The 25,671-nt window shown below is 40.8% G+C and overlaps 2 protein-coding genes across 7 annotated transcripts in view; one reads left to right on the top strand and one right to left on the bottom strand.

Annotated features, from left to right (window-relative positions):
* The first annotated feature begins 264 nt into the window (after positions 1-264).
* Positions 265-14,726, top strand: serpina10a (serpin peptidase inhibitor, clade A (alpha-1 antiproteinase, antitrypsin), member 10a). Its single transcript, XM_029733389.1, has 6 exons — positions 265-409; positions 3,017-3,328; positions 3,600-3,881; positions 4,368-4,641; positions 7,744-7,891; positions 13,619-14,726. Exons 2-6 carry the CDS (start codon positions 3,040-3,042, stop codon positions 13,802-13,804), a joined length of 1,179 nt encoding a protein of 392 aa, XP_029589249.1. The 5' UTR covers positions 265-409; positions 3,017-3,039; the 3' UTR covers positions 13,805-14,726.
* Positions 14,447-25,671, bottom strand: part of ppp4r4 (protein phosphatase 4, regulatory subunit 4) — a 140,626-nt gene continuing 129,401 nt past the window's right edge. For all 6 annotated transcript variants that reach the window (XM_029733387.1, XM_029733385.1, XM_029733386.1 and 3 more), the window contains 2 exons: positions 24,363-24,576; positions 14,447-15,122 (listed from right to left, as the gene is read on the bottom strand). In XM_029733387.1, the coding sequence (XP_029589247.1) occupies positions 15,077-15,122; positions 24,363-24,576 (260 nt within the window). In that variant the 3' untranslated portion in view covers positions 14,447-15,076. The remainder of the gene's footprint in view (positions 15,123-24,362; positions 24,577-25,671) is intronic.

Here is a 25,671-nt window from a genome sequence, read left to right as displayed (position 1 = left end):
ATGTTATTTCTAATATTGTTATTACTGTTATTATTAATAGTAGCATTATAAATCATGTTTTATTTGTATTACTGTTGTTACCTTGATAACTATCTAGTAATCATCACTTATAATGCTGTTAAGATAATGTCAATAGTATAATATTATTTGTGTTATAAAGGCGATTCACTTTATTCCTGTTTTCATATTGTTAAACTGCTAACATTTCCTCATAAATTTGTACGAATTTCTACTCTTTGTATTCTTCTTTGCATGACTTTTACTTTGAAGGAAAATCGCCGAGTTCATGGCCTTATTCTTGCTCGGTCTTGTTTATTCCTGCCTGCGGAACGGAGGTCTTCACAGGCGTATTTTTTGTTATCTGTGACGTTATCCTGATCAATTTCCAGCCAGGCTTTTTAGTGCAAAAGTAAGTATTCTATCGTCCTTTCTATTTTAAAATATGAGTTGCTATTCAGTGTCGCATCATCTTCGGTGAAGAAACCCCGTTCGTTACACCCATGCTATTGAAATTGCCTACGCATAATAATATTATTGCCATGTCTCTTGCCATAACTCAAATTGATGTACATTTTAAAGCTAGATTAGGGTTCCATTTTATTTTATACAACGATATCACGGTGTTTTGATGCACTCTTGCTTAATAGCCGCCTATTTGTCTATTCATGAATGGTTTAAATGGTTTTGGAATGTGCACATAAATAGCACCCCATCTCCCAAGATCAGGGCCATAATCTGTTAAACCTCCCCCCAAAATCAATTCAAAAAGGTACTTTAATAAAGGTCAACGAGCCTGATACAACCTACCAGCCCATCCTATTTATGTTTCAGTAGCTGGGTTTCCATCAATGATTTGTTTATACACTAGATGACTGATAGGGGGCGCTGTGTTGAAGCCACCACGCCTCCATCTTGGCACTCTGGAAGCTCTATAAATGCATTTACTAATGTCTTCATTCGTTGTTGCCACATGTATTATATTACAGACACCTTAATGCATACTTTTAAATTATGTTATGTGTTGCTAAACATACAAAACAATATAAAGATAATTTCCTTAAAGTCTATATATTTGAGATGACTAATGGTATATGTCATTTTGTCCTTAAAACATTTCATTGAAATAATGTAGAATTCCATTCATTCCTATGGAGGACTTTTCCTACTGGGGAGTGCCAATATGGCTGACTAACTGGTGACTTCAAAGCCTCTCGATGGTATTCATTTGTAGCTCAGTTGGTAGAGCATGGCACATGTAAAGCCAGGGTAAGGGGATTAATTCCCAGCACCACCCATACATAAAATGTATGCACGCATGACTGCAAGTTGCTTTTGATAAAAGCGTCTGCTAAATGGCATATATTATTATTATTATTATATTAATGTCCAATACATAGCATCAGCAATCCAGGGTTTATATACATAATTGGTTTCCATCTGATTGGAGATACATTTTCATACAAATATTCTAAAATCTGCATAGAGAAAATAGTCTTGACACAACTGTGGGAAGCATTAGAGTCAACATGGGCCAGCATCCCTGTGGAATGCTTTTGACACCTTGTAGAGTTCATGCGCCAACGAATTGAGGCTGTTAAAAAGAGTGCAACTCAATATTAGGAAGTTGTTCCTAATATTTTGTATGGAGGTTGGAATAATACTGTCAAATTGTGAAAATGATAACGCCCTTTAAGTGTAAGATACATTTATTTTGGCCTGCCTGGTGACATCAGCAGGTGGTAAATTTAGATAATAGACGAATAAGAAAGAGTTCCAAATCTCTCTGCCAATAGTTTTCAGTTTTCCCTTCCCCACTCAGACCACTCTCAGACATTCCTAGCAAAATTCATAATTGAGAAAATCCTCTTTACGAAGAAGCAGTTTTTAAAATATATTTGTTTACCATTTTAATTTAAAATAATCACTTAATTGTTACCCAGAAGTGACTGGATATTCTTAAAAAAAAGCCGGAATTGGACCTTGTCGGGAAGAGTGAGGTTTGCCCGACTACAGAAGTGGGAGCGTAGGCATGCTCTGGCTGTCTTCCTAACTGCTCCACTTGAGTGAGGTCCAGCCTGCAGTCTTGTGCCAGTCAGTTGATTAGGGAATGCCTTGCAGGTGTGCTGATTTAGTAATCCTGCACAGGTGTGTTGGGTGAACAGAGCTGTGGCGCGGTCTTTGGCTGGCCTGGTGCTGAAGGTAGTGCAGCCTTCCACATTTCTAAACTGAGTGCCACTGTCCACTGTGCTGCAGCCAGTGCCGCTGTCCATAGTGCTGCATTCGGAGTCCTTCAGCCACGCCTCTGCCCATGACTTTCACGGTGCCGCAGACCTTTGAACAAAAATGACGGATTGCAGCACCAAAAGAAAATAATGCAATTACACAGGACAGACTTAGGTAGAAGGTACGCATTAAAAAAGTATCAACTGATACCGACTCGATGTAGTCGGAGGTACACTCCGCTGACACTCTTCGCAAGTCAACTCCATTAAGATTTATGAAGTGGAGTTTACTCAGCTACTCTGGACACTGACAGTTTTTTAGAATAGTGATCCTATTTTGTGGAATCAGTTTTTTTAAACAGAACACTTTAGGGCTGTAATGAATTTCGGATGACAGGCACCTGAATGATGCGCAACTAGGATCCCATACTATATACAGGATCCTAGTTGCGGTCCCGAAGCTACTGTAGCACTGTCTGCATTGCCCATCAAATGTATCATTTGTAATATGTAGGTTCTTTACTGTCCTAATAAAATATTGTAATTTTAATAGCCTATTACATATCGTACATAATTATATAAATATTAAAAAGATAGTGGACCCCAAAATCAAATTTTTTCCAATATTATTGATTTTACACCATTTGTTTTGTATGAAAATGTCAGACAACCTTTGATTTTGGAGTGTACTATACCTTTAACGCTAGACTAATTCAATGTTTATGTGTTAGTGTTGAACTTAACTTGCTTAGGACACTTTGCTTAAAACATGTATATTTTGTTTCCATTGCGAGCTGAGAAAAGCGGAGGAAGAACCATGACGTCCAGACTCCTCCCCCTCCTGGCGTGCATCCCACTTCTCGCCATGCCCCTCCTGGCACAGGAGCCCAGCGCTGTGGAAATCCAGGACCTGAGCACCAGAAATGCTGACTTCGCCGCCCGGCTGTACCGTGCCATTGCTAGCACCACTGATGACAACGTCCTTCTCTCCCCATTCACCGTATCTCTGGGTTTAGCTGCATTGATGAGTGGCGCTGACGGCTCTACACGCGAGCAACTCCTTCAGGGCCTGAGTCTGAATGCTCTCGACTACCTAAGGATCCCAGGTATTTATCCCTAGAGAATAGAGATGCTGACCAGTAAGTGGGAGGGTGGTGGTGGATTCAAATCCCAGGCTAGAGGAGAAAACGAATCAGTAACCGAAGAGTTCCTGGTATCAGATTATTTTGCTGTTGTGCCCTTGAGCAAGGCACTTCACCTCAAAAAAGTGACATTGCTCTGCGGCTGACCCTGTATTGTTTCCATAATTTTTCTCTTTGTTTGTGTTTGTCAGATTTTTTTTTTCAAATGTACATTTTCAATTGTTTTCTATGCCAGAACTGTTCCAGAGTGTCCGGGATAGCATGGCCCAGAGCGGGTTTGTGAACCAGGGTATCGGCATCCTTCCCCGCCAGCAGTTCAAAGTGGACTCGACCTACCGAGACATTGTGCAGACCAAGTATGGAGGAAATGTCCAGGGGCTGGACTATAGCGACGGGGCAGCCAAGGACACCATCAACCAGTTTTTCTCCACCTACACCAGGGAGCAGGTGAAGGAGGTGGTCAGCGCCATCGACCCCCAGACCCAGATGATGCTAATCACTGCCGTCTTCTTTCAAGGTGAGGAGTAGGCACAGGGGTTCAGTAGAACATGGTGCTTGCAACTCCAGGATAATGGGTTTGATTACCTGGAACACCCATACGCAAAAAAAGTTGCTTTGGATAAAAGCGTCTGCTAAATGGCAAATGTTGTTGTTATTATTATTATATTATACAGTATTTTACACCTGTATTTTATGACCTTTTGTAAACATAACCATGCCCCCAGGCTGAAGCACAAAGGGCAGAAGTGTCTGGGAATGAGATTATTGTAAGCACAGTCTGTTTATAAACATATCTTTCCAGGTGCCATTCACTGCCGTTGATGCATTGAACAAGGCACCTAACATCTGCAAATGCTCTATTAGCACTGCTTTGTGGATGATGCTGCTCCCAGCCTTGTTCGTGTGTAAGTGAGGTTGGGTATTGTGACATCAACATGTATATCAGTTGTGACAGCAACATGTATCTTTTCTATTTGATTCCCTTTTCTGTTTCTCTCACCAGGCCAGTTTGCCCTCACCTTCAATACCAGCTTCACCCAGGATGAGCGCTTCTACGTGAACAAGTACAAAATTGCCATGGTTCCCATGATGTTCCGCTCCGACAAGTACTACCTGGCGTACGACCGCTCTCTCAAACTGGGTGTCCTGAAGCTGCCCATGACGGGCGGCGCCGCCATGCTGGTGCTTCTGCCCGACGAGGACGTGGACTACACCTCCATCGACGAGGAGATCACGGGAGAACGCTTCCAAGGCTGGCTCAAACAACTCAAGAGGACGTAGGTTGGATTGGACTACAACAATGGAATGGGTTGCTTATATGTAGTTCATGGGTCGTTCAACCTAAAAATGCATCAGATTGTGCTGAAATCGTTTCTGTAGTTAAAAACAAATAAGATTAGCATTCCTGAAACATTATTTTGTTGAAATATAATTTGATCTGAGAAATTAAGCTAATTGATTGCACCCAATTTTGCCATTTTAATTTCTGGGATTCATATAATTTTCAATAAATATAGTACCTAACTTCCGATTTGGACCAAAAATCTTCCTAACTTTGGTAGAGCTCTATTTTCGTCTGGTGTTAAGTCAGCGCAATTTTCAAAGGCACGCTAGTTTGTGATTTCGACCTGATAAAGCCAGCGCTCTTCAATTTCCAAACCCTAGTGCCAGGATTGGTCATTTACCTGTCTTATATGAGCACGCTGATGTGGGAGGGGTGGCAATATCTGAAGTGTGTCCTTAAAAACGTGCGCCAAGGTACCAATTTCAGTATGCGCTGGTGGGGATGTTTAAGACCAACCGAAAGCTGGTCTTAGCGGCAACTTGGTTAGTTATGCCATGGATTTTGACTACAGAAGCTCAGCCTATCCAGCTGTGATACACAGTGCCCATATGCACATGGAACAAGAAAGATGTGCTCTTTGTGCCCGTAAACCTCGTATTTAGAAACAGAAAATTATGCCCAATGCATTCACCAAGTAGTCAAGTCTATCAATATGTGAGACCGCTTTAAAATTAATCTTAATCACCTAAGCTTTAATAAAATATGTAGATTGTCAGCAGCAAAACAGTGATTGGACATCCTCCTTTTTATCTATGCAGGCTATTTAGCCAGCTCCTGTTATTATTTTGGATGTGCGTAAAAACCCCTCCATGTAGGCTATACAGCCTTATTCTGAAATGGATGAAATTGTTTTTTTGTCCTCAATCTACACACAATACCCCATAATGATGAAGCAAACTGATAAAAAAAAAACTGAAATATCACATTTACATAAGTATTCAGACCCTTTACTCAGTACTTTGTTGAAGCACCTTTGGCAGCGATTACAGCCTCGAGTCTTCTTCGGTATGAAGCTTGGCACACTGGTATTTGGGGAGTTTCTCCAATTCTTCACTGCAGATCCTCAAGCTCTGTCAGGTTGGATGGGGAGCGTCGCTGCACAGCTATTTTCAGGTCTCTCCAGAGATGTTCATTCCGGTTCAAGTCCGGGCACTAGCTGGGCCAGTCAAGGACATTCAGAGACTTCTACGTTGTCTTGGCTGTGTGCTTAGGGTCGTTGTCCTATTGGAAGGTGAACCTTTGCCCCAGTCGGAGGTCCTGAGCACTCTAGAGCAGGTTTTCATCAAGGATCTCTCTGGACATTGCACTGTTCGTCTTTCCCTTGATTCTGACTAGTCTCCCAGTCCCTGCCGCTGAAAAACATCCCCACAGCATGATGCTGCCACCGCAGTGCTTCGCCATAGGCATGGTGCCAGGTTTCCTCCAGAAGTAATGCTTGGCATTCAGGCCATAGAGTTCAATATTGGTTTCATCAGAACAGAGAATCTTGTATCTCATGGTCTTAAAGTCCTTTAGGTGCCTTTTGACAAACTCCAAGTGGGCTGTCATGTGTCTTTTACTGAGGAGTGGCTTCAGTCTGGCCAGTGCAGCAGAGATGGTTGTCCTTCTGGAAGGTTCTATCATCTCCACAGAGGAACTCTGGACGTCTGTCAGAGTGACCATCAGGTTCTTGGTCACCTCCATGACCAAGGCCCTTCTCCCCACCGATTATGCAGTTTGGCCGGGTCTGCCAGCTCAAATTTATTTTATTTAAGAATGATGGAGGCCACTGTGTTCTTGGGGACTTTCAATGCTGCAGACATTTTTTGGTACCCTTCCCCAGATCTGTGTCTCAACACAATCCTGTCTCAGAGCTCTACAGACAATTCCTTCAACCACATGACTTGGTTTTTGCTCTGACGTGCACTGTCAACTGTGGGACCTTATATAGACAGGTATGTGCCTTTACAAATCAATGTCCAATCAATTGAATTTACCACAGGTGGACTCCAATCAAGTTGTAGAAACATCTCAAGGATGATCAATGGAAACAGAATACACCTGAGCTCAATTTCAAGTCTCATATAGCAAAGGGTCTGAATTATTATGTAAATAAGGTATTTCTGTTTATTGTTTTTTTTTATACATTTGCAAACATTTTGAAAAACCTATTTTCGCTTTGTCATTATGGGATATTGTGTGTAGATTAGATATTTTTATTTAATCAATTTTAGAATAAGGCTGTAACGTAACAAAATGTGGAAAAAAACAAGCCGTAGTTGGCCACCCTTACCTTACTATAACGAAAGTTGGTTCAACACCAAAGCATCTGGTGTCTTTCTTATCCTGGCCATGCATTAGCTAAGTAGCCTATCCATGAAAGGTTTCTAAATGGTCTACTCATGCATACTCCATTTGGCGTGTATCCGTCACCATTTCCAGAGTGCCTCTTGTCCGGTTACCAGAGGAGTGCTCCTTCAAGCATAGGCTATTCAGATTATTTCAGTCCTATAACGCCATATCAATAGTAGGCCTAGGCTATATTTTGCTTATTGAGAACGTGCCTCACACATACAATACAATTTACGGGAGCTTATAGTATTTTTTATTTGAGAAGTGCAATGCGTAAAGGCCTATACTCGTTGAAGCCAAATGGGTTTTGTTACTGTAATTTATGCTATTTAGTAAACTGTAGTATGAATCAACAATGGACTAGGATGATAATATTCTGTGCCGCCAGCCGAATTGGAGTTGATGAAAAAGTTAGGCATAAATATCATAGCCCAACAAAAATGCTAACCTCCCGTTATTGGTAATGGTGCGAGGTTAGCATGTTTTGGGGACATGAAAATACCCTCAAATAAAAGATGTCAGTCGCCTCATATAAAACATTTGATCTTAAATCCAAAATGCTGGAGAATAAAGCCAATGCTGATAGAGCAAATGCTGGAGTATATATTCTAATAATTTACTCATTTGCTTTTTTAGAAGTTCAAACACTCATTCCTAATGACCCATTCCTAATGATTATGATGTCACTTCCTGTGATTTGCAGAAGGCTGGAGGTGCAGCTGCCTAGATTTATACTGGAGCAGTCATACTCCCTGCAGAAGGTCCTGCCAGGCCTGGGGATTAGCGAGGTCTTCCAGGACAGTGCTGACTTCTCTGGCATCGGTGGGGAAACGGGCCTGAGGCTCTCTGAGGTCAGTGTGTGTGTGTGAGCTGGTGTTTCTCCATTAGTGTGTGTGTGTATCCGTCATTGAGTGTGCATATCTATTTGTGTGTTGTTCATCAGTGTGAATGTGTTTCTCCCTCATGTACGTGTCTGTCACAGTGTCTCCATAAGTGTGTCCACCACTGTGTGTTTGTATGTCACTTGACGGCCTCTTGCTCAAGTGTTAGACTGAGATAATGGAGGAGTGATAGATACCCACTGTGGGGTGGGTGGGGGACTAAAAATAATTTTAGATGCATCCCACTTCCAGCGTCGTCTTGAATGCCCACCTGTGGTTACTTTATACTGTTTGGGTTAATTGTCTCTGTGAAAGGGAAGACAGGAATAGGCATCTTGCTGAAGGCCAAGGGTTCTTGGTAACTTGTGGCCACGACTTTTTACTAACAGAAAATGAAAAGCTTCATAATATTCCCAAAGCAATGTGTCTCATCAGAGCCCCAAGTGAATACAAGTGAGTTGCTACAAAATCATAATAAAGTGATTAAATAATAATATATTATGTGATAATATTTATCAGTGCTTTCCCAAAGTTAAATTGGCAAACCGATTTCTTTGGTAACATTATTCTCAGAATGTCATGCATTCATTCACAGTAAAGACAGTCTTCCAGAGTAAGACAAGTCAAGGTTAGTACATTTAAAAAGGTTAGTACATTTAAAAACTTTTTTTTTTAAATGTACTAACTTTTTTAAATGTACTAACCTTTTTAAATGTTTTTTTTTTAAATGTACTAATCTTTTTAAATGTACTAACCTTTTTAAATGTACTAATCTTTTAGTACATTTAAAAAGGTTAGTACATTTAAAAAGGTTAGTACATTTAAAAAGGTTTGTACGTTTAAAAAGGTTTGTACGTTCACATCCGGTAAGCGTGTGAACATCCGGTATGACACGAGGGAGAGCTCGGTTTGTTGTATTGAACGTTTTGAAAGTAAAAAAAAAATGTGGTTACTAACTACCTTTCTGAATTTGAATCGTGTTATGCGTTTAGCCGTAGTTAAAGTATTTACTCCCCTATACTTTTTCCACATTTTGTTGTGTTACAAAGTGGGGTTAAAATGGATTTAATTGTCTTTTTTGTCAATAATCTACACAAATAGTCTAAAGTCAAAGTGAAAGGAAAAATGTCATTGATTTTACAAACTATAGAAACACATTTGGCAGAGGAATTATTTTCTTTTTGGGTGAGTCTCTTAAGAGATTTGCACACCTGGATTGTGCAATATTTGCCCACTATTATTTTTACAATCCTTCAAGCTCTATCAAGTTTGTTGTTGATCATTGCTAGACAGCCATTTAAGTCTTGCCATAGATTTTCAAATAGATTTAAGTAAAAACTGTAATTAGGCAACTCAGGAACATTCAATGTCGTCTTGGTAAGCAACTCTAGTGTAGATTTGGCTGTGTGTTTTAGGGTTATTGTCCTACTGAAAGGTGAATTTGTCTCTGTGTCTGTTGGAAATCTGACTACACCAGGTTTTCCTCTAGGATTTTGCCTGTGCTGAGCTACATTCCGTTTCTTGTCATCCTGAAAAACTCCCCAGTTCTTGCCGATGGCAAGCATACCCATAACATGATGCAGCCACCACCATGCTTTAAATTATGGAGAGCGGTACACAGTGATGTGTTGTCCTGGATTTGCCCCAAATATAACACTTTGTATTTAGGACAAAAAGTTAATTCCTTTGCCACATTTTTTACAGTATTACTTTAGTGTCCTGTTGCCAACAGGATGTGTCTTTTGTGATATTTAAAAAAATTCTGTACAGGCTTCCTTTTCACTCTTGTCATTAAGGTTAGTGTTTTGTAGTAACTATAATATTGTTGTTCCATCCTCAGTTTTCTCCTATCACAGCCATTAACTATTTAAAAATCACCATTGGCCTCATGGTGAAATCCCTGAGTGGTTGTCTTTTTCTCCCGGCAACTCAGTTTGGAAGGAGCTCTGTATCTTTGTAGTGACTGTTGAACATCCACTTGTATTGATCATATCTTCACTAATGCTACAGAGCTTTGCTCCAAGGCAATATCAGTTTCCATTCCCGGCTGTAGTGACCATAACATTGTGGCAATAACAAGGAAATCCAAAGTGCCAAATGTTGGGCCTAAATTAATTTATAAGAGATAATACAAAATGTTTCCTCAGGATTTGTTTGTTGAAGACAATGTATGTTGGTTTGATGTGTGTGAGGAAGTGAATCCAGATGCAGCATTGCAAGTATTTGTAAAAGTATTAATGCCAATTGTTTATAAGCATGCACCTGTTAAGTAACTACCTGTGAGAACTATTATAGCCCCCTGGATTGATGATGAATTGCAAAATTGTATGGTTCAAAGAAATTATGCAAAAGAGGTGGAAAACACGTCGGCCTGCTCAGCTGATTGGTTGACATACTGTAAATTGAGAAATGTGACTAAACTTAACAAAAAGAAGAATACATTATATTACCAAACACAGATAAATGACATAAAACACAATGGAAAAAAACTTTGATGTACCCTAAATAATATCATGTGTGGAAAACCCAATTAATCTTCATCGTTCATTGAAGTTGATGGTTAATTTATAACAAAACCTTTCGATATTGCCAGTTATTTCAATGACTATTTCACTAGTAAAACTCAGTAGTGAAATGACAACATTAAACCATCATACAGTATTTTTGTACAAAATATCTAATAATGAAAGAGAAAGATTGCTGTTTTGAATTTGGTCAAGTTAGTGTGGGAGAGGTGGAAAAACTATAGTTATCAATAATGATGAGCCACCAGGTATAGACAACCTTGATGGGAAACTATTGAGAACGGTAGCAGACTGTATTGCCACCGCTATTTTCTTTATCTTTAACCAATGCATAAAGGAGTGTGTGTGTGTGTTTAACTTTACTTGTGGGGACCAGAAGACCCCACAAGTATAGTAAACCAAAAACAAATTGACCAACTGGGGACATTTTGTTAGTCCCCACAAGGTCAAATGCTATTTCTAGGAGGTTAAGGTTCGATTTTACTGTTAGGTTTAGAATTAGGTTTAGCTAGGGTTAGTTTTCGGGTTAGGAGATACAGTTAGGTTTAGGATTAGGTTTTGGGGTTAAGGTTAGGGTTAGGGAAAATAGGATTTTGAATGGGACTGAATTGTGTGTCCCCACAAGGTTAGTTATACAAGACTGTGTATGTGTCCACAGGTGTGGAAGGAAGCTAAAGTAATTCCACTGCCTAAAAAATAGTAAAGCACACTTTGCCGGCTCTAACAGCCCCCCAATCAGTTTTCTGCCTGTTCTTAGTAAAATGATGGCAAGGATTGTGTTTTGCCAAATACAATGCTATTTTTACATCAACAAATAACCTTCAATTCATTACAGTTTCATCTCTTATCAAAATGAAAAGAAACCAATAAATACATTTACCCAATAAATGTATGTAAAATGCAGTTTCCCCGACCCTGACTTTGAATACCAATGCTCGAAGACCTAAACCAACTGGAGTTGTACTTAAAGGGTGGGACCATTGAGCAAGTTGAGGAAGCTAAACTCCTAGGTATAACATTGGATGGTCAATTCTCATGGTCAAGTCATATTGACAAAGTTGTTGTGAAGATGGGGAGGGGTATGTCTGTTATAAACAGATGTTATGCATTTTTTTACACAAACCAACTGTAGTAGTTGTTCAGGTTCTGGTCTTGTCCCATCTTGATTACTGTCCTGTAATATGGTCAAGTGCAGCGAAGAAAGACCTAGCAAAGCTGCAGCTGGCTTAAAACAGAGCAGCACACCTTGCCCTTAACTGCACATACAGAACTAACATCAACAGTATGCATGGCAGTCTTTCCTGGTTGAGGGTTAAACGAGAGATTAACTGCTTCTCTTCTAGGAATGAGAAATATTACTGTGACAAATTCCAGATTGTCTGCATAATCAAATAAAATTCAGCTCAAACATCCATACAAACCCCACAAGACATGCCACCAGGGGTCTCTTCCCAAGTCCAAAACTAATTCACGGCAACGCAGTTTTATACAGAGCCATAATTGCATTGAAAATCTCCAATTACTCAAGCAAACAGTAAAATTACCTGTAAAAAAATCATGGAACGGCAGGGACACACACAAAAATTGTATTTATTTTTTGCATTGTTTGTACATTCGGAATGTATTAAGGCCCCTTGACTTCCCTTATTTTCTTACGTTACAACCTTATTCAAAAATTGATTTACATTGTTTTATTCCTGATCAATCTACAAGCAATACCCCATAATGAATAAATAAATAAAAAACATTTACATAAGTATTCAGATCCTTTACTCAGTACTTTGTTGAAGCACCTTTGGCAGCGATTACAGCCTCGAGTCTTCTTGGGTATGACGCTACAAGCTTGGCACACCTGTATTTGGGGAGTTTCTCTCATTCTTTTCTGCAGATGCTCTCAAGCTCTGTCAGGTTGGATGGGGAGCGTCGCTGCACAACTATTAACAGTTCTCTCCAGAGATGTTCGATCGGGTTCAAGTCCGGGCTCTGGCTGGGCCTCTCAAAGACATTCAGACTTGTCCCGAAGCCACTCCTGCGTTGTCTTGGCTGTGTTTTTAGGGTTGTTGTCCTGTTGGATGGTGAACCTTCGCCCCAGTCTGAGGTCCTGAGCGCTCTGGAGCAGGTTTTGATCAAGGATCTCTCTGTACTTTGCTCCGTTCATCTTTCCCTCAATCCTGACGGGTCTCCCAGTCCCTGCCGCTGAAAAACATCCCCACAGCATGACGCTGCCATCACCATGCTTCAACGTAGGGATGGTACTAGGTTTCCTCCAGATGTGACGCTTGGCATTCAGGCCAAAGAGTTCAATCTGGGTTTCATCAGACCAGAGAATCTTGTTCATGGTCTGAGAGTCTTTAGATGCCTTTTGGTAAACTCCAAGCGGGCTGTCATGTGCCTTTTACTGAGGAGTGCCTTCCGACCTCATGACTTGGTTTTTGCTCTGACATGCACTGTCAACTGTGGGACCTTATATAGACAGGTGTGTGCTTTCGAAATCATGTCCAATCAATTGCATTTACCACAGGTGGACTCTATTCAAGTTGTATAGACATCAAGGATGGTCAATGGAAACAGGATGCACCTGAGCTCAATTTTGAGTCTCATAGCAAAGGGTCTGAATACTTATGTAAATAAGGTATTTCTAATACATTTGCAAAAATGTCTAAAAACCTGTTTTCCCTTTTGTCATTATGGGGTATTGTGTGTAGATTGACCAAAAAATTTACAAAAAATGTCAATTTTAAAATAAGGCTGTAACGTAACAAAATGTGGAAAAAGTCAAGGGGTCTGAATACTTTCCAAATGCACTGTATATTGTTGTATTTTACATTTGTGTGAGTTTCCTTGTCTATCAGTGTTTTGTTACTTGTCATGTTGTGTTTTTTGTGAACCCAAAAGCTAATGGGGGATCTAAATAAACAAGGAAGCTGCATTTTCCAAAGGCATCATTAGGCTTCCATCAGCTTCGTGCTGCCAGTTGTCTATTAGCACTATCATGCCAACTCCTTGCCACTCTTTGTCAATGTCATGACAATGGCAATTGGCTTGACCAGGATACTGGACAGCAATGGAGTAGGCAAGAGCACAAACAGATCTGGGGCCAGTTGGCAGCATTATTCACTTTCCTGACATCTTAACCATACAATACTTTCTTAGCTTTATTCTGTGATTTCAGGTTGTGCACAAGGCGGCCATCATCGTGGACGAGACCAGCAGCACCGGGAATGCTCATGCCCCAAACATCTTCGCTAGTCTACCTCCTCGGCTCACCGTGAACCGGCCTTTCCTCTTCCTAATTTACCACCAGGCCACCAGCAGCATTCTCTTCATGGGCAGGGTGATCGACCCCACCAAGAAGTAACTGCAACCGTAACCATTGTGTCATATAGGTGTTTGTGGTTGAGTAATAACACTGTAACTAATGGTCTTGTCTGCCTGTATTGTCCTCTTATAAACACTCAAGTTGCAGGGCACCATAGGTGTCTGTGTAGATAGTATTAATGCATCCTTTTGGTGATTTACTTGGTGAACTATAGGTCATATTCAGATATAGTGACACTTGAGGTCAGATTGCAATTGGACAAAATGTATAGTTTTCAGTATTTGCATACCAATATGTTGAGCAATTGCCTTCATCTTAAGTACTACTCTCCTTCTCTTTTTTGCTCCCTCCCTTTGAGGCTTAATTTGTCATTTTAAAGGCGCTGAACATGTTTTGCCTGCTGTACTCTAAAATAATAACATTTGCACTATGTAACCTATAGGGACCAATTGTGTTTAAAACAGAACAAAGGACTAACAAACTCTGTGGTGTTTTCCCGGACACAGATTAAGCCTAGTCCTGGACTAAAAACAACTTTAGGAGATTCTCCATTGAACATGCTTTTTAGTCCAGGACTAGGTTTAATCTGTGTCCGAGAGAACCTGCCCCAAAAAGTCATTCACTGACTTATGCTTTATATTAGAATAAGAAAGTAAGTAAGTTGAGCTCATTATCATGTCACATATTCAACACAGGTTTATTGATTGGGTGGTGAGGGTTGGCATGGGTGGATCACTCAGGCGCTTCAGAGGCACCAGGCACAATCTCATTGGTGGGATGGAGAAATTCCGGTACCAATCACAAGTGTTGGATCATATAGTCATAAAAACTGCTTTTTTTTTCTTCAATAGCCATTTGGGAAAATATAAAACATAAGAGAAGAGACTTTTCAAAGCATGCTATAATACAGAAAAAAATTGCCAATAAATAAAGGTACAAATAAAATGCATACTGTTACATATTTTGTTTGTAATGACTTATTTTTTGTTAAATGGAACGAGTTACGAGTATTTGTGGAATAAGGCAGAGATGGGTTCGATGTCTGTTCTGTTTCCCATTGGCGTAATTAAGACTCCGGACGTCTTTCCCCCGCGAGCCAATGTTGAAGTGTTTATTAGGGTTTGTTTGTCATTTGGAACCTGAAGCAGGTGGAGGACAGATGCACACTTTTGACAACTTGAGATAGATGAAGAAGGATGACCATCGGAGCAGGGGTGTAGTGGTCGTGGCCACCCAGTTCTTCACAATGCCTTGACCTCAAGGTCATCGCCGGGGACTAAGGGGTCTGTCATCGCCCCCATATAGCCAGCTTTACTCCCTCCCCGACTGCATACCGAAAGAGTTGGACTTCCTTTGTCTGGAAAACAGAGAACAGAATACAGGAGGTGCAGGTAAGCATTGGGTAAACAAGTTAATAAGTAGTAAACAAGGAGTGACCTATGCCAAATCGACCCCTAGCTCCCGCCCCTACATACGAGTTGGGAAATTTCTCCTGGCAAAGGCTGGTATGAGTGCAGGTTCTGATTATTTGAATCGGGGGTGTTAAATATGAGAGGATGAGGTGTATGCGATATGGTACAAATTCCACCTGGCCAATCTCATTCCAAAATCATGGGCATTAATATGGAGTTGGTCCACCCTCTGCTGCTATAACAAGCTCCACACTTCTGGGAAGGCTTTCCACTAGAATTTGGAACATTGCTGTGGGGACTTGCTTCCATTCAGCCACAAGCATTAGTAAGGTTGGGCAGTGATGTTGGGTGATTAGGCCTGGCTCACAGTCGGCGCTCCAATTCATTCCAACAGTGTTTGATGCTGGTACAGTCGAGGCTCTGTGCGGCCACTCAAGTTCTTCCAACCATATACAGTCGTGGCCAAAAGTTTTGGGAATGACACAAAAATTAATTTCCACAACATTTTCTGCTTCAGTGTCTTCAGATATTTTTGTCAGATGTTACTATGGAATACTGAAGTATAATTACAAGCATTTCATAAGTCTCAAAGGCTTTTATTGACAATTACATGAATTTGATGCAAAGAGTCAATATTTGCAGTGTTGACCCTTCTTTTTCAAGACCTTTGCAATCAGCCCTGGTATGCTGTCAATTAACTTCTGGGTTTGTCCACCCGCCTCTTGAGGATTGACCACAAGTTCTCAATGGGATTAAGGTCTGGGGAGTTTCCTGGCCATGGATCCAAAATATCGATGTTTTGTTCCCAGAGCCACTTAGTTATCACTTTTTGCCTTATGGCAAGGTGCTCCATCATGCTGGAAAAGGCATTGTTCGTCACCAAACTGTTCCTGGATGGTTGGGAGAAGTTGCTCTCGGAGGATGTGTTGGTACCATTCTTTATTCATGGCTGTGTTCTTAGGCAAAATTGTGAGTGAGCCCACTCCCTTGACTGAGAAGCAACCCCACACATGAATGGTCTCAGGATGCTTTACTGTTGGCATGACACAGGACTGATGGTAGCGCTCACCTTACCTTCTCTGGACAAGCTTTTTTCCGGATGCTCCAAACAATCAGAAAGGGGATTCATCAGAGAAAATGACTTTACCCCAGTCCTCAGCAGTCCAATCCCTGTACCTTTTGCAGAATATCAGTCTGTCCCTGATGTTTTTCCTGGAGAGAAGTGGCTTCTTTGCTGCCCTTCTTGACACCAGGCCATCCTCCAAAAGTCTTCGCCTCACTGTGCGTGCAGATGCACTCACACCTGCCTGCTGCCATTCCTGAACAAGCTCTGTACTGGTAGTGCCCCGATCCTGCAGCTGAATCAACTTTAGGAGACGGTCCTGGCACTTGCTGGACTTTCTTGGGCGCCCTGAAGCCTTCTTCACAACAACTTAACCGCTCTCCTTGAAGTTCTTGATGATCCGATAAATGGTTGATTTAGGTGCAATCTTACTGGCAGCAATATCCTTGCCTGTGAAGCCCTTTTTGTGCAAAGCAATGATGACGGCACGTGTGTCCATTGCATGTAACCATGGTTGAGAGAGGAAGAACAATGACTCCAACCCTCCTTTTGAAGCTTCCAGTCTGTTATTCGAACTCAATCAGCATGACAGATTGATCTCCAGCCTTGTCCTTGTCAACACTCACACCTGTGTTAACGAGAGAATCACTGACATGATGTCAGCTGGTCCTTTTGTGGCAGGGCTGAAATGCAGTGGAAATGTTTTTTGGGGGGATTCAGTTAATTTGCATGGCAAAGAGGGACTTTGCAATTAATTGCAATTAATCTGATCACTCTTCATAACATTCTGGAGTATATGCAAATTGCCATCATACAAACTGAGGCAGCAGACTTTGTGAAAATGTATATTTGTGTCATTCTCAAAACCTTTGGCCACGACTGTAGATTGCAAAATAGTTGGGAAGAGATTTTTAATGTACCGATTCCATGGCACATGGTTTATGAACTGATACACAAAATACTGCCGGATTCAAAACGTAGAATTTCTCAATTTAAATTATACAAAATTCTTGCAACCAATTGTTTTGGTAGCTTGTTTTTGGTCACAGGTTCAGGAATGGCTGAAGAATTGCAACATTTACCTGGAGCTAACTCTGCAAATAGCACTGCTCTGTGATTTGAAAAGTCAGTCAATTTATCAATAATATAACACTTTTAGCAAAAAAATGTATCTTTAATTTACAATCTGTAGAAACTATGAGAATAGAAAGGTTCAGAACTGTTGTAAAATATCAGCAACATTGAAAAATATATGGCAACTAGAAATCTAAACTGGATGGTGTTCAGAGATAGATCGGAGGGGTTGAGTGGAGCTGAAGGGTGGGACTAAAAACAAGATAACTAATGTAAAATATACTGTGTCCGTAAAATGTATATAGGTTCAGAGCTTTGTGAAACAGCAGTTAAAAATATATGGCAAATATAAATCAAAACTCAATGGTCTTCAGAGATAGAAGGAAGGGATTGAGGGTAGTTGAAGAATGGGATTAAGAACCAACAACGGATAACTATTGTAAAATACACTGCATTTGTAAAGTATTCAGAACCATTGACTTTTTCCATATTTTGTTACATTACAGCGTTATTCTAAAATTGATTAAATACATTTTTCCCCTCAACACACAATACCCTATAATGACAAACCAAAAATAGGTTTTTACAAAAAAAATTGTAGATTTTTTTTTTTTTTTGCTGTTGTCCATTAGTTTACTCCAATTAGGGGAGGGGTGGTTGGGTTAGGGGAAAATAATAAAGGAAAATATATTTACTATATATATATATATATATAAATATAAATAAATAAATATAATAGGGGGGATTGGAAAGGGTGCAGACAATTACATTGATGGAAGACGCAATCTATCTGCAATATTAAAACTGATCTACCCCCTAATTTAAAAAAAGTTATCTCATCAAACCATTTCTGTATGAACCTCGCTTTGTGCACGGGGACATTGTCATGCTGAAACAGGAAAGGGCATTCCTGAAACTTTTGCCACAAAATTGGAAGCACAGAATTGTATAGAATGTCATGAATTGTATGCTGTAGCATTAAAATTTCCCTTCAATGGAACTAAGGGGCCAACCCCAAACCATGAAAAACAGACCATTATTCATCCTCCACCAAACTTTAGATTTGGCGCTATGCATTGGGGCAGGTAGCGTTCTCCTGGTATCTGCCAAACCCAGATTCGTCCGTCGGACTGCCAGATGGTGAAGCGTGATTCATCACTCCAGAGAATGTGTTTTCACTGCACCAGAGTTCAATGGCGGTGAGCTTTACACCCCTCCAGTTGACGCTTGGCATTGCGCATGGTGATCTTAGGCTTGTGTGTGGCTGCTTGGCCATGGAAACCCATTTCATGAAGCTGCCGACGCACAGTTCTTGTGCTGACATTGCTTCCAGAGGCACTTTGGAACTCGCTAGTGAGTGTTGCAACTGGAGACAGATGATTTTTATGTGCTTCAGCACTTGCCGGTTCCGTTCTGTGAGCTTGCGGGCCTACCACTTCGTGGCTGAGCTGTTGTTGCTCCTAGATATTTCCACTTCACAATAACAGCACTTACAGTTGACCAGGGTAGCTCTAGTAGGGCAGACATTTGATGAACTGACTTGTTGGAAAAGTGGCATCCTATGACGCTGCCACATTGAAAGTCACTGAGCTCTTCATTAAGGCCATTCTACTGCCAATGTTTGTCTATGGAGATTGCATGGCTGTGTGCTCGATTTTATACACCTGTCATCAACGGATATTGCTGAAATAGCCGAATTCACTAATTTGAAGGGGTGTACACATACATTATAAACTCAGCAAAAAAATAAACGCCCCTTTTTCAGGATCCTGTCTTTCAAAGATAATTCGTAAAAATCCAAATAACTTCACAGATCTTCATTGTAAATAGTTTAAACACTGTTTCCCATGCTTGTTCAATTAACCATAAACAATTAATGAACATGCACCTGTGGAACGGTCGTTAAGACACTAACAGGTTACAAACGGTAGGCAATTAAGGTCACAGTTATAAAAACTTAGGACACTAAAGAGGCCTTTCTACTGACTCTGAAAAACACCAAAAGAAAGATGCCCAGGGTCCCTGCTCATCTGCGTGAACGTGCCTTAGGCATGCTGCAAGGAGGCAGATGTGGCCAGGGCAATAAATTGCAATGTCTATACTGTGAGACGCCTAAGACAGCACTACCGGGAGACAGGACGGACAGCTGATCGTCCTCGCAGTGGCAGACCACGTGTAACAACACCTGCACAGGATCGGTACATCTGAACATCACACCTGCGGGACAGGTACAGGATGGCAACAACAACAGTCCGAGTTACACCAGGAACGCACAATCCCTCCATCAGTGCTCAGACTGTCCGCAATAGACTGAGAGAGGCTGGACTGAGGGTTTGTAGGCCTGTTTTAAGGCAGGTCCTCACCAGACATCACAGGCAACAATGTCGCCTATGGGCACAAACCCACCGTCACTGGACCAGACGGGACTGGCAAAAAGTGCTCTTCACTGACGAGTCGCGGTTTTGTCTCACCAGGGGTGATGCTCGGATTCACATTTATCGACGAAGGAATGAGCGTTACACCGAGGCCTGTACTCTGGAGCAGGATCGATTTGGAGGTGGAGGGTCTGTCATGGTCTGGGGCGGTGTGTCACAGCATCACCGGACTGAGCTTGTTGTCATTGCAGGCAATCTCAATGCTGTGCATTACATGGAAGACATCCTCTTCCCTCATGTGGTACCCTTCCTGCAGGCTCATCCTGACATGACCCTCCAGCATGACAATGCCACCAGCCATACTGCTCGTTCTGTGCGTGATTTCCTGCAGAAATGTCAGTGACAGGAATGTCAGTGTTCTGCCATGGCCAGCGAAGAGCCCAGATCTCAATCCCATTGAGCACGTCTGGGACCTGTTGGATCAGAGGGTGAGGGCTAGGGCCATTCCCCCCAGACATGTCCGGGAACTCGCAGAGAGTCGGGTAACATCTCACAGCAAGAACTGGCAAATCTGATGCAGTCCACAAGGAGGAGATGCACTGCAGTACTTAATGCAGCTGGTGTTCACACCAGATACTGAATGTTAGTTTTGATTTTGACCCCCCCTTTGTTCAGGGACACATTATTCCATTTCTGTTAGTCACATGTCTGTGGAACTTGTTCAGTTGTTGAATCTGGTTATGTTCATACAAATATTTACACATGTTAAGTTTGCTGAAAATAAAAGCAGTTGACAGTGAGAGGACGTTTCTTTTTTTGCTGAGTTTATATACAAAAGCATCTACACAAGTACTGAGGGTACTGGGCATGGGTCGATTTGGGATTGGAAAGTTTGCTTCACTGCAGTTCCTAAAAGTCACTTAGACTGATATCAAAGGTCACGTTGAAAGATATGCCGTTGAAGTTTGTTTTGATTGTTTAAATGCAGTTCCAAAAAGTCACCGACAATTTGTGTACTCATCATTAGTTAAATAATGCATGTGTTGGATGGTGTCTATTGCAATTTCCAAAATGCATTTACCATTTTGGTTTGGATTTGGTATTTGTGTGGATTGACTCACAAAGTGTATTATAAAGTGTATAACATAAAGAAGCCAACAAACTATAGGTGCGAGTGCAGATATCTGAACATGCATTGACAGAATCGTGGGGATTGTGTAATCATCCAAAAAGACAACAGTTCAACAGAGTCATGTTCATTAGGGCACGCATGGGAAATCTTTCAAAAATGTTTTTCAACATAAACAAAAAGTCCACATAAACCATCCCTGTTTCAGTCTGATTTTCCCCCAATTTGGTGCCTAATGAACACAACCCTGGTAATAACTGACTAACTGCAGTAAGGCAGGACATTCTTTTTGGCCACACTTTACATTACATAGGCTTTAGACCAGAGGAACTACAGTACAGGTGGAATAACCGATATATTTATGCTGCCTTCTAAGAACATGCTGATGTGCAGTACTTACTAGAGGTCGACCGATTAATTGGAATGGCCGATTAATTAGGGCCGATTTCAAGTTTTCATAACAATCTGTAATCGGTATTTTTGGCCACCGATTTGCAGGTTTAAATTTTTAGATATATATATAATTTTTTTTTTTTATATATATTTTTTTACACCTTTATTTAACTAGGCAAGTCAGATTAAGAACACATTCTTATTTTCAATGACGGCCTAGGAACGGGGGTTAACTGCCTTGTTCAGGGATTCGGGGATTAGTTTTTGCAACCTTACGGTTAACTAGTCCAACACTCTAACCACCTGCCTTACGTTGCACTCCACGAGGAGCCTGCATGGCAGGCTGACTACCTGTTATGCGAGGGCAACAAGAAGCCAAGGTAAGTTGCTAGCTAGCATTAAACTTATCTTATAAAAAACTATCAATCTTAACATAATCACTAGTTAACTACACATGGTTGATGATATTACTAGTTTATCTAACGTGTCCTGCGTTGCATATAATCGATGTGGTGCCTGTTAATTTCTCATCGAATCACAGCCTACTTTTGACAAACGGGTGATGATTTAACAATCGCATTTGCGAAAAAAGCACTGTCGTTGCACCAATGTACCTAACCATAAACATCAATGCCTTTCTTTTTAATCAATACACAAGTATATATTTTTAAACCTGCAAATTTAGTTAATATTGCCTGCTACCATGAATTAGTGTCACTTCTCTAGCGTTCCGTGCAAGCAGTCAGGGTATATACAGCAGTTTGGGCCGCCTGGCTCATTGCGGACTGTGTGAAGTCCATTTATTCCTAACAAAGGCCGTAATTAATTTGCCAGAATTGTACATAATTATGACATAACATTGAAGGTTGTGCAATGTAACAGGAATATTTAGACTTAGGGATGCCACCCGTTAGATAAAATACGGACCGGTTCCGTATTTCACTGAAATAATAAACGTTTTGTTTTCAAAATGATAGTTTCTAGATTCGACCATATTAATGACCAAAGGCTCGTATTTCTGTGTGTTATTATGTTATAATTAAGTCTATGATTTGATATTTGATAGAGCAGTCTGACTGAGCGATGGTAGGCAGCAGCAAGCTCGTAAGCATTCATTCAAACAGCACCTTTGTGCATTTTAAGAACATCCAATAGTCAAAGGTATATGAAATACAAATCGTATAGAGAGAAATAGTCCTATAATTCCTATAATAACTACAACCTAAAACTTCTTACCTGGGAATATTGAAGACACATGTTAAAAGGAACCACCAGCTTTCATATGTTCTCATGTTCTGAGCAAGGAACTTAAACGTTAGCTTTTTTACATGGCACATATTGCACTTTTACTTTCTTCTCCAACACTTTGTTTTTGCATTATTTAAACCAAATTGAACATGTTTCATTATTTATTTGAGGCTAAATTGATAGTATTTATGTATTATATTAAGTTAAAATAAGTGTTCATTCAGTATTGTTGTAATTGTCATTATTACAAATAAAGAAATCAAATGTAAAAATTGGCCGATTAATCGGTATCGGCTTTTTTGGGCCCTCCAATAATCGGTATCGGTGTTGAAAAATCATAATCGGTCGACCTCTAGTACTTACCCCGTTTGCCCTCACTTGTTTGTCTTTGCGCTCACTTTTTGCCTTGGAAAACAGAATTGGGGGTGGTAAGTGCTGTTACCTGCCTGTACTTCTAATCACATAAGTTAAAGTTATTCTTAATAAACTTATACAACTAAACCTGAAATAATGCGCATGTAATGTAAAGGTTTGTGTTGCCTTGTTTTATGATGAATCTGTATAGTGGACTTGGTGGAAGATGATCGTCAATGCTTAGCCCCCCCTACCCTTTCATGTATATCTAAATTGATAAATTGGGTGCCAGCATTAACATTATGAAAACAGATTAATCTTGCCTGTGACTGACTAAGTTGAAATTATCGCCATATTTCTTACATCTATCCCATCATTTCAGATCTACACAAGCGCCAAGGGGCAGTGGTCACCAACGTGGTCCTGGAGCGCTAAAGGGTCCAGCACTGACACACCTGATTCTACTAACCAACTGCTTATCCAAGGTAAATCAGGCGTCTCAGTGCTGGAACAAAAGCCTGTCCACCTTGTAGCTCTCTAGGGCAGTGCTCTCCTATGCTGGTCCTGGGGACCCACAGTGTACTTCGTAGGTTTTTTCTCCAGCACCTACACACCTGCTTTAACTTATCTCCAAAGCCAACCACTTTATTAGGCAAATCAGGTTTGTTAGTGTTGGGCAAGAACAAAAGCCTGTAATCCATATGGGTCTCTCCTAGGACCAGGCTTAGTGACCACTGGCCTAGAGGGTTGACTCGACCAGAGGCTGTAGGGGGTGGACTTTGAGTAACCCTATTTCACTGCTACATCACTATGTAAACAACGACTGTATAAGCAGGGTAAACAGTTGCAAGTTACATTTTTAGCATCATAAAATACTAAAAGTGAATTGGTTTGTCCCAACTCTGTCGCTCTAAAATGCATTCATTTAATGTTTTATCTCTTTCCTCGGAATTAAGTTGTTCACAGGAATGTCTCACTTGCTAAATAGTAACAACTCTCTACTATTTGGAACCTGGGGTGTATTTCCTTCACTGCAGTTCCAAAAAGTCACTTAAGACTAATATCAAAGAAGTCACGCTGAAAGATATGCCGTTCAAGTTGGTTTTGATTGTGTCAATGCAAAAAATCACTGACATAATTTGTGTACTCAGAGGTAAAATAATGCATCGGTGTGGGATGGTGTCTATTGCAATTTCCAAAATCCATTTAATTTGGTTTGGATTTGGTATGGTTGTGGATTCACTCATAGTGTAAATCATGAATGAGCCAACAAGCTATAGGTGTGAGTGCAGATATCTAAACTTGATAAACTAACATCTCCTATTGAACCTGGGGTGTATGCATTAGTTCACACCGTAGAAAAATGTTTTTCAACGAAAACCAGAGTTTCATATTGGACAAGTTCAGGTAGCACCCTCCCTGTTTCGGTCTGTTTGGTTCCTAGTGAACACATCCCTGGCTGGCACACAGTTTTTCAAACGGTGATGCCATAGTAAAATAGGGTTATTGGAATTGGACGGAGGACGATGAGTGCTGAGAGAGGACCTACATTGAGAGTTTTCTGGACTGGGTGTCCTTGCTCCCGTTGGTGGTGCGGTGGTCCAGGGTGCTGCTGCGGTGCTGGTGTTGGTGTGGGTGGTCCACCAGGGTGTTGGTGGTGTTGCTGCGGATAAGGACGGGCATGGAGGAAGCCGAGGGAGTTGGAGACAGCACTGACGACGCTGCTGCCACGCTGAAGTGGTGCGACCGCAGAGCCTCGTCCGCTGCAACACACACAGGAAGTGATGAGGTGACTGATGATGTGACAGAGTGGAAAATTTGGATTTAAAATAATTGTTTATTTATGCTAATTTAGTTGACAGGGAGAGAGCACATGCTCCAGGGCTCTCCAAATCAGGGGTTTGGAAGGTCACCTGAGTCTGTATGTATGTAAGGATAGTTCACTCCAAAAATTAGATAGGGCTGATCTTTTCTGTAATTTGGCATTTAGATCTGTACATTTCTCCTCATGCTTATAATCTGATGGGCTGGAATGTGGACACCATACCGATTGAGGTTTACAAATGGTTACCAAGGAATTGTGTTCATATTTCTGTATTTATTTATTTAATATTGGCACTAAAATCAGATGAGTTGCACTAAAATAGGATGAGAGTTGCACTAAAATAGGAGTTGCACTTACAAGAATGACCCAGCTTTTTGGGGTGTTGCATTACTTTAACAGAAGGTTCACACATGGTTCCATTTAATTTAATGTGTTGTAATATTCTAGGAAGGTTCTACGAATGGTTTGACATTGGGAACGTTCTCAAAAGGTTCAGAGAACTTTAAGAAACAATGTTCTTCTGAGGGACTGTTTCTGTGGAAATGTCAGTACTTTCAGGATAACGTTTCCAACATGGTTCTTTTTGAAGTCATGTTCTCAAATTGTTCAGAGAACTTTACGAAACAACATTCTTCTGTGGGAATTTCAGTACTACCACAGACCATTCCACTAAAAGTTCCCATGTTTAATGTAATATTTTTACTACATTCTGGGAACATTTCAAAAAATTGTGTGACTTAAGCGATGTTCTCAGAACGTTCAGAGAATGTATATTTCATGTCAGTTCTTACCAATATTCTGGGAATATTCTAAAAAATGAAATTCTACACATTTAACATCAAACTTTAAAGGTCCAATGCAGCTGTTTTTATCTCAATGTCACGACTTCTACCGAAGTTGGTTCCTCTCCTTGTTCGGGCGGTGTTCGGCGGTCGACGTCACCGGTCTTCTAGCCGTCACCGGTCTTCTAGCCATCACCGATCCATTTTTCATTTGTTTTGTCTTGTTTTCCCACACACATGGTTTTTCATTC

Source organism: Salmo trutta, chromosome 35 (assembly GCF_901001165.1).
Source record: "Salmo trutta chromosome 35, fSalTru1.1, whole genome shotgun sequence".
Taxonomy (NCBI): domain Eukaryota; kingdom Metazoa; phylum Chordata; class Actinopteri; order Salmoniformes; family Salmonidae; genus Salmo; species Salmo trutta.
This window is presented reverse-complemented; position numbering and strand designations above follow the sequence as displayed.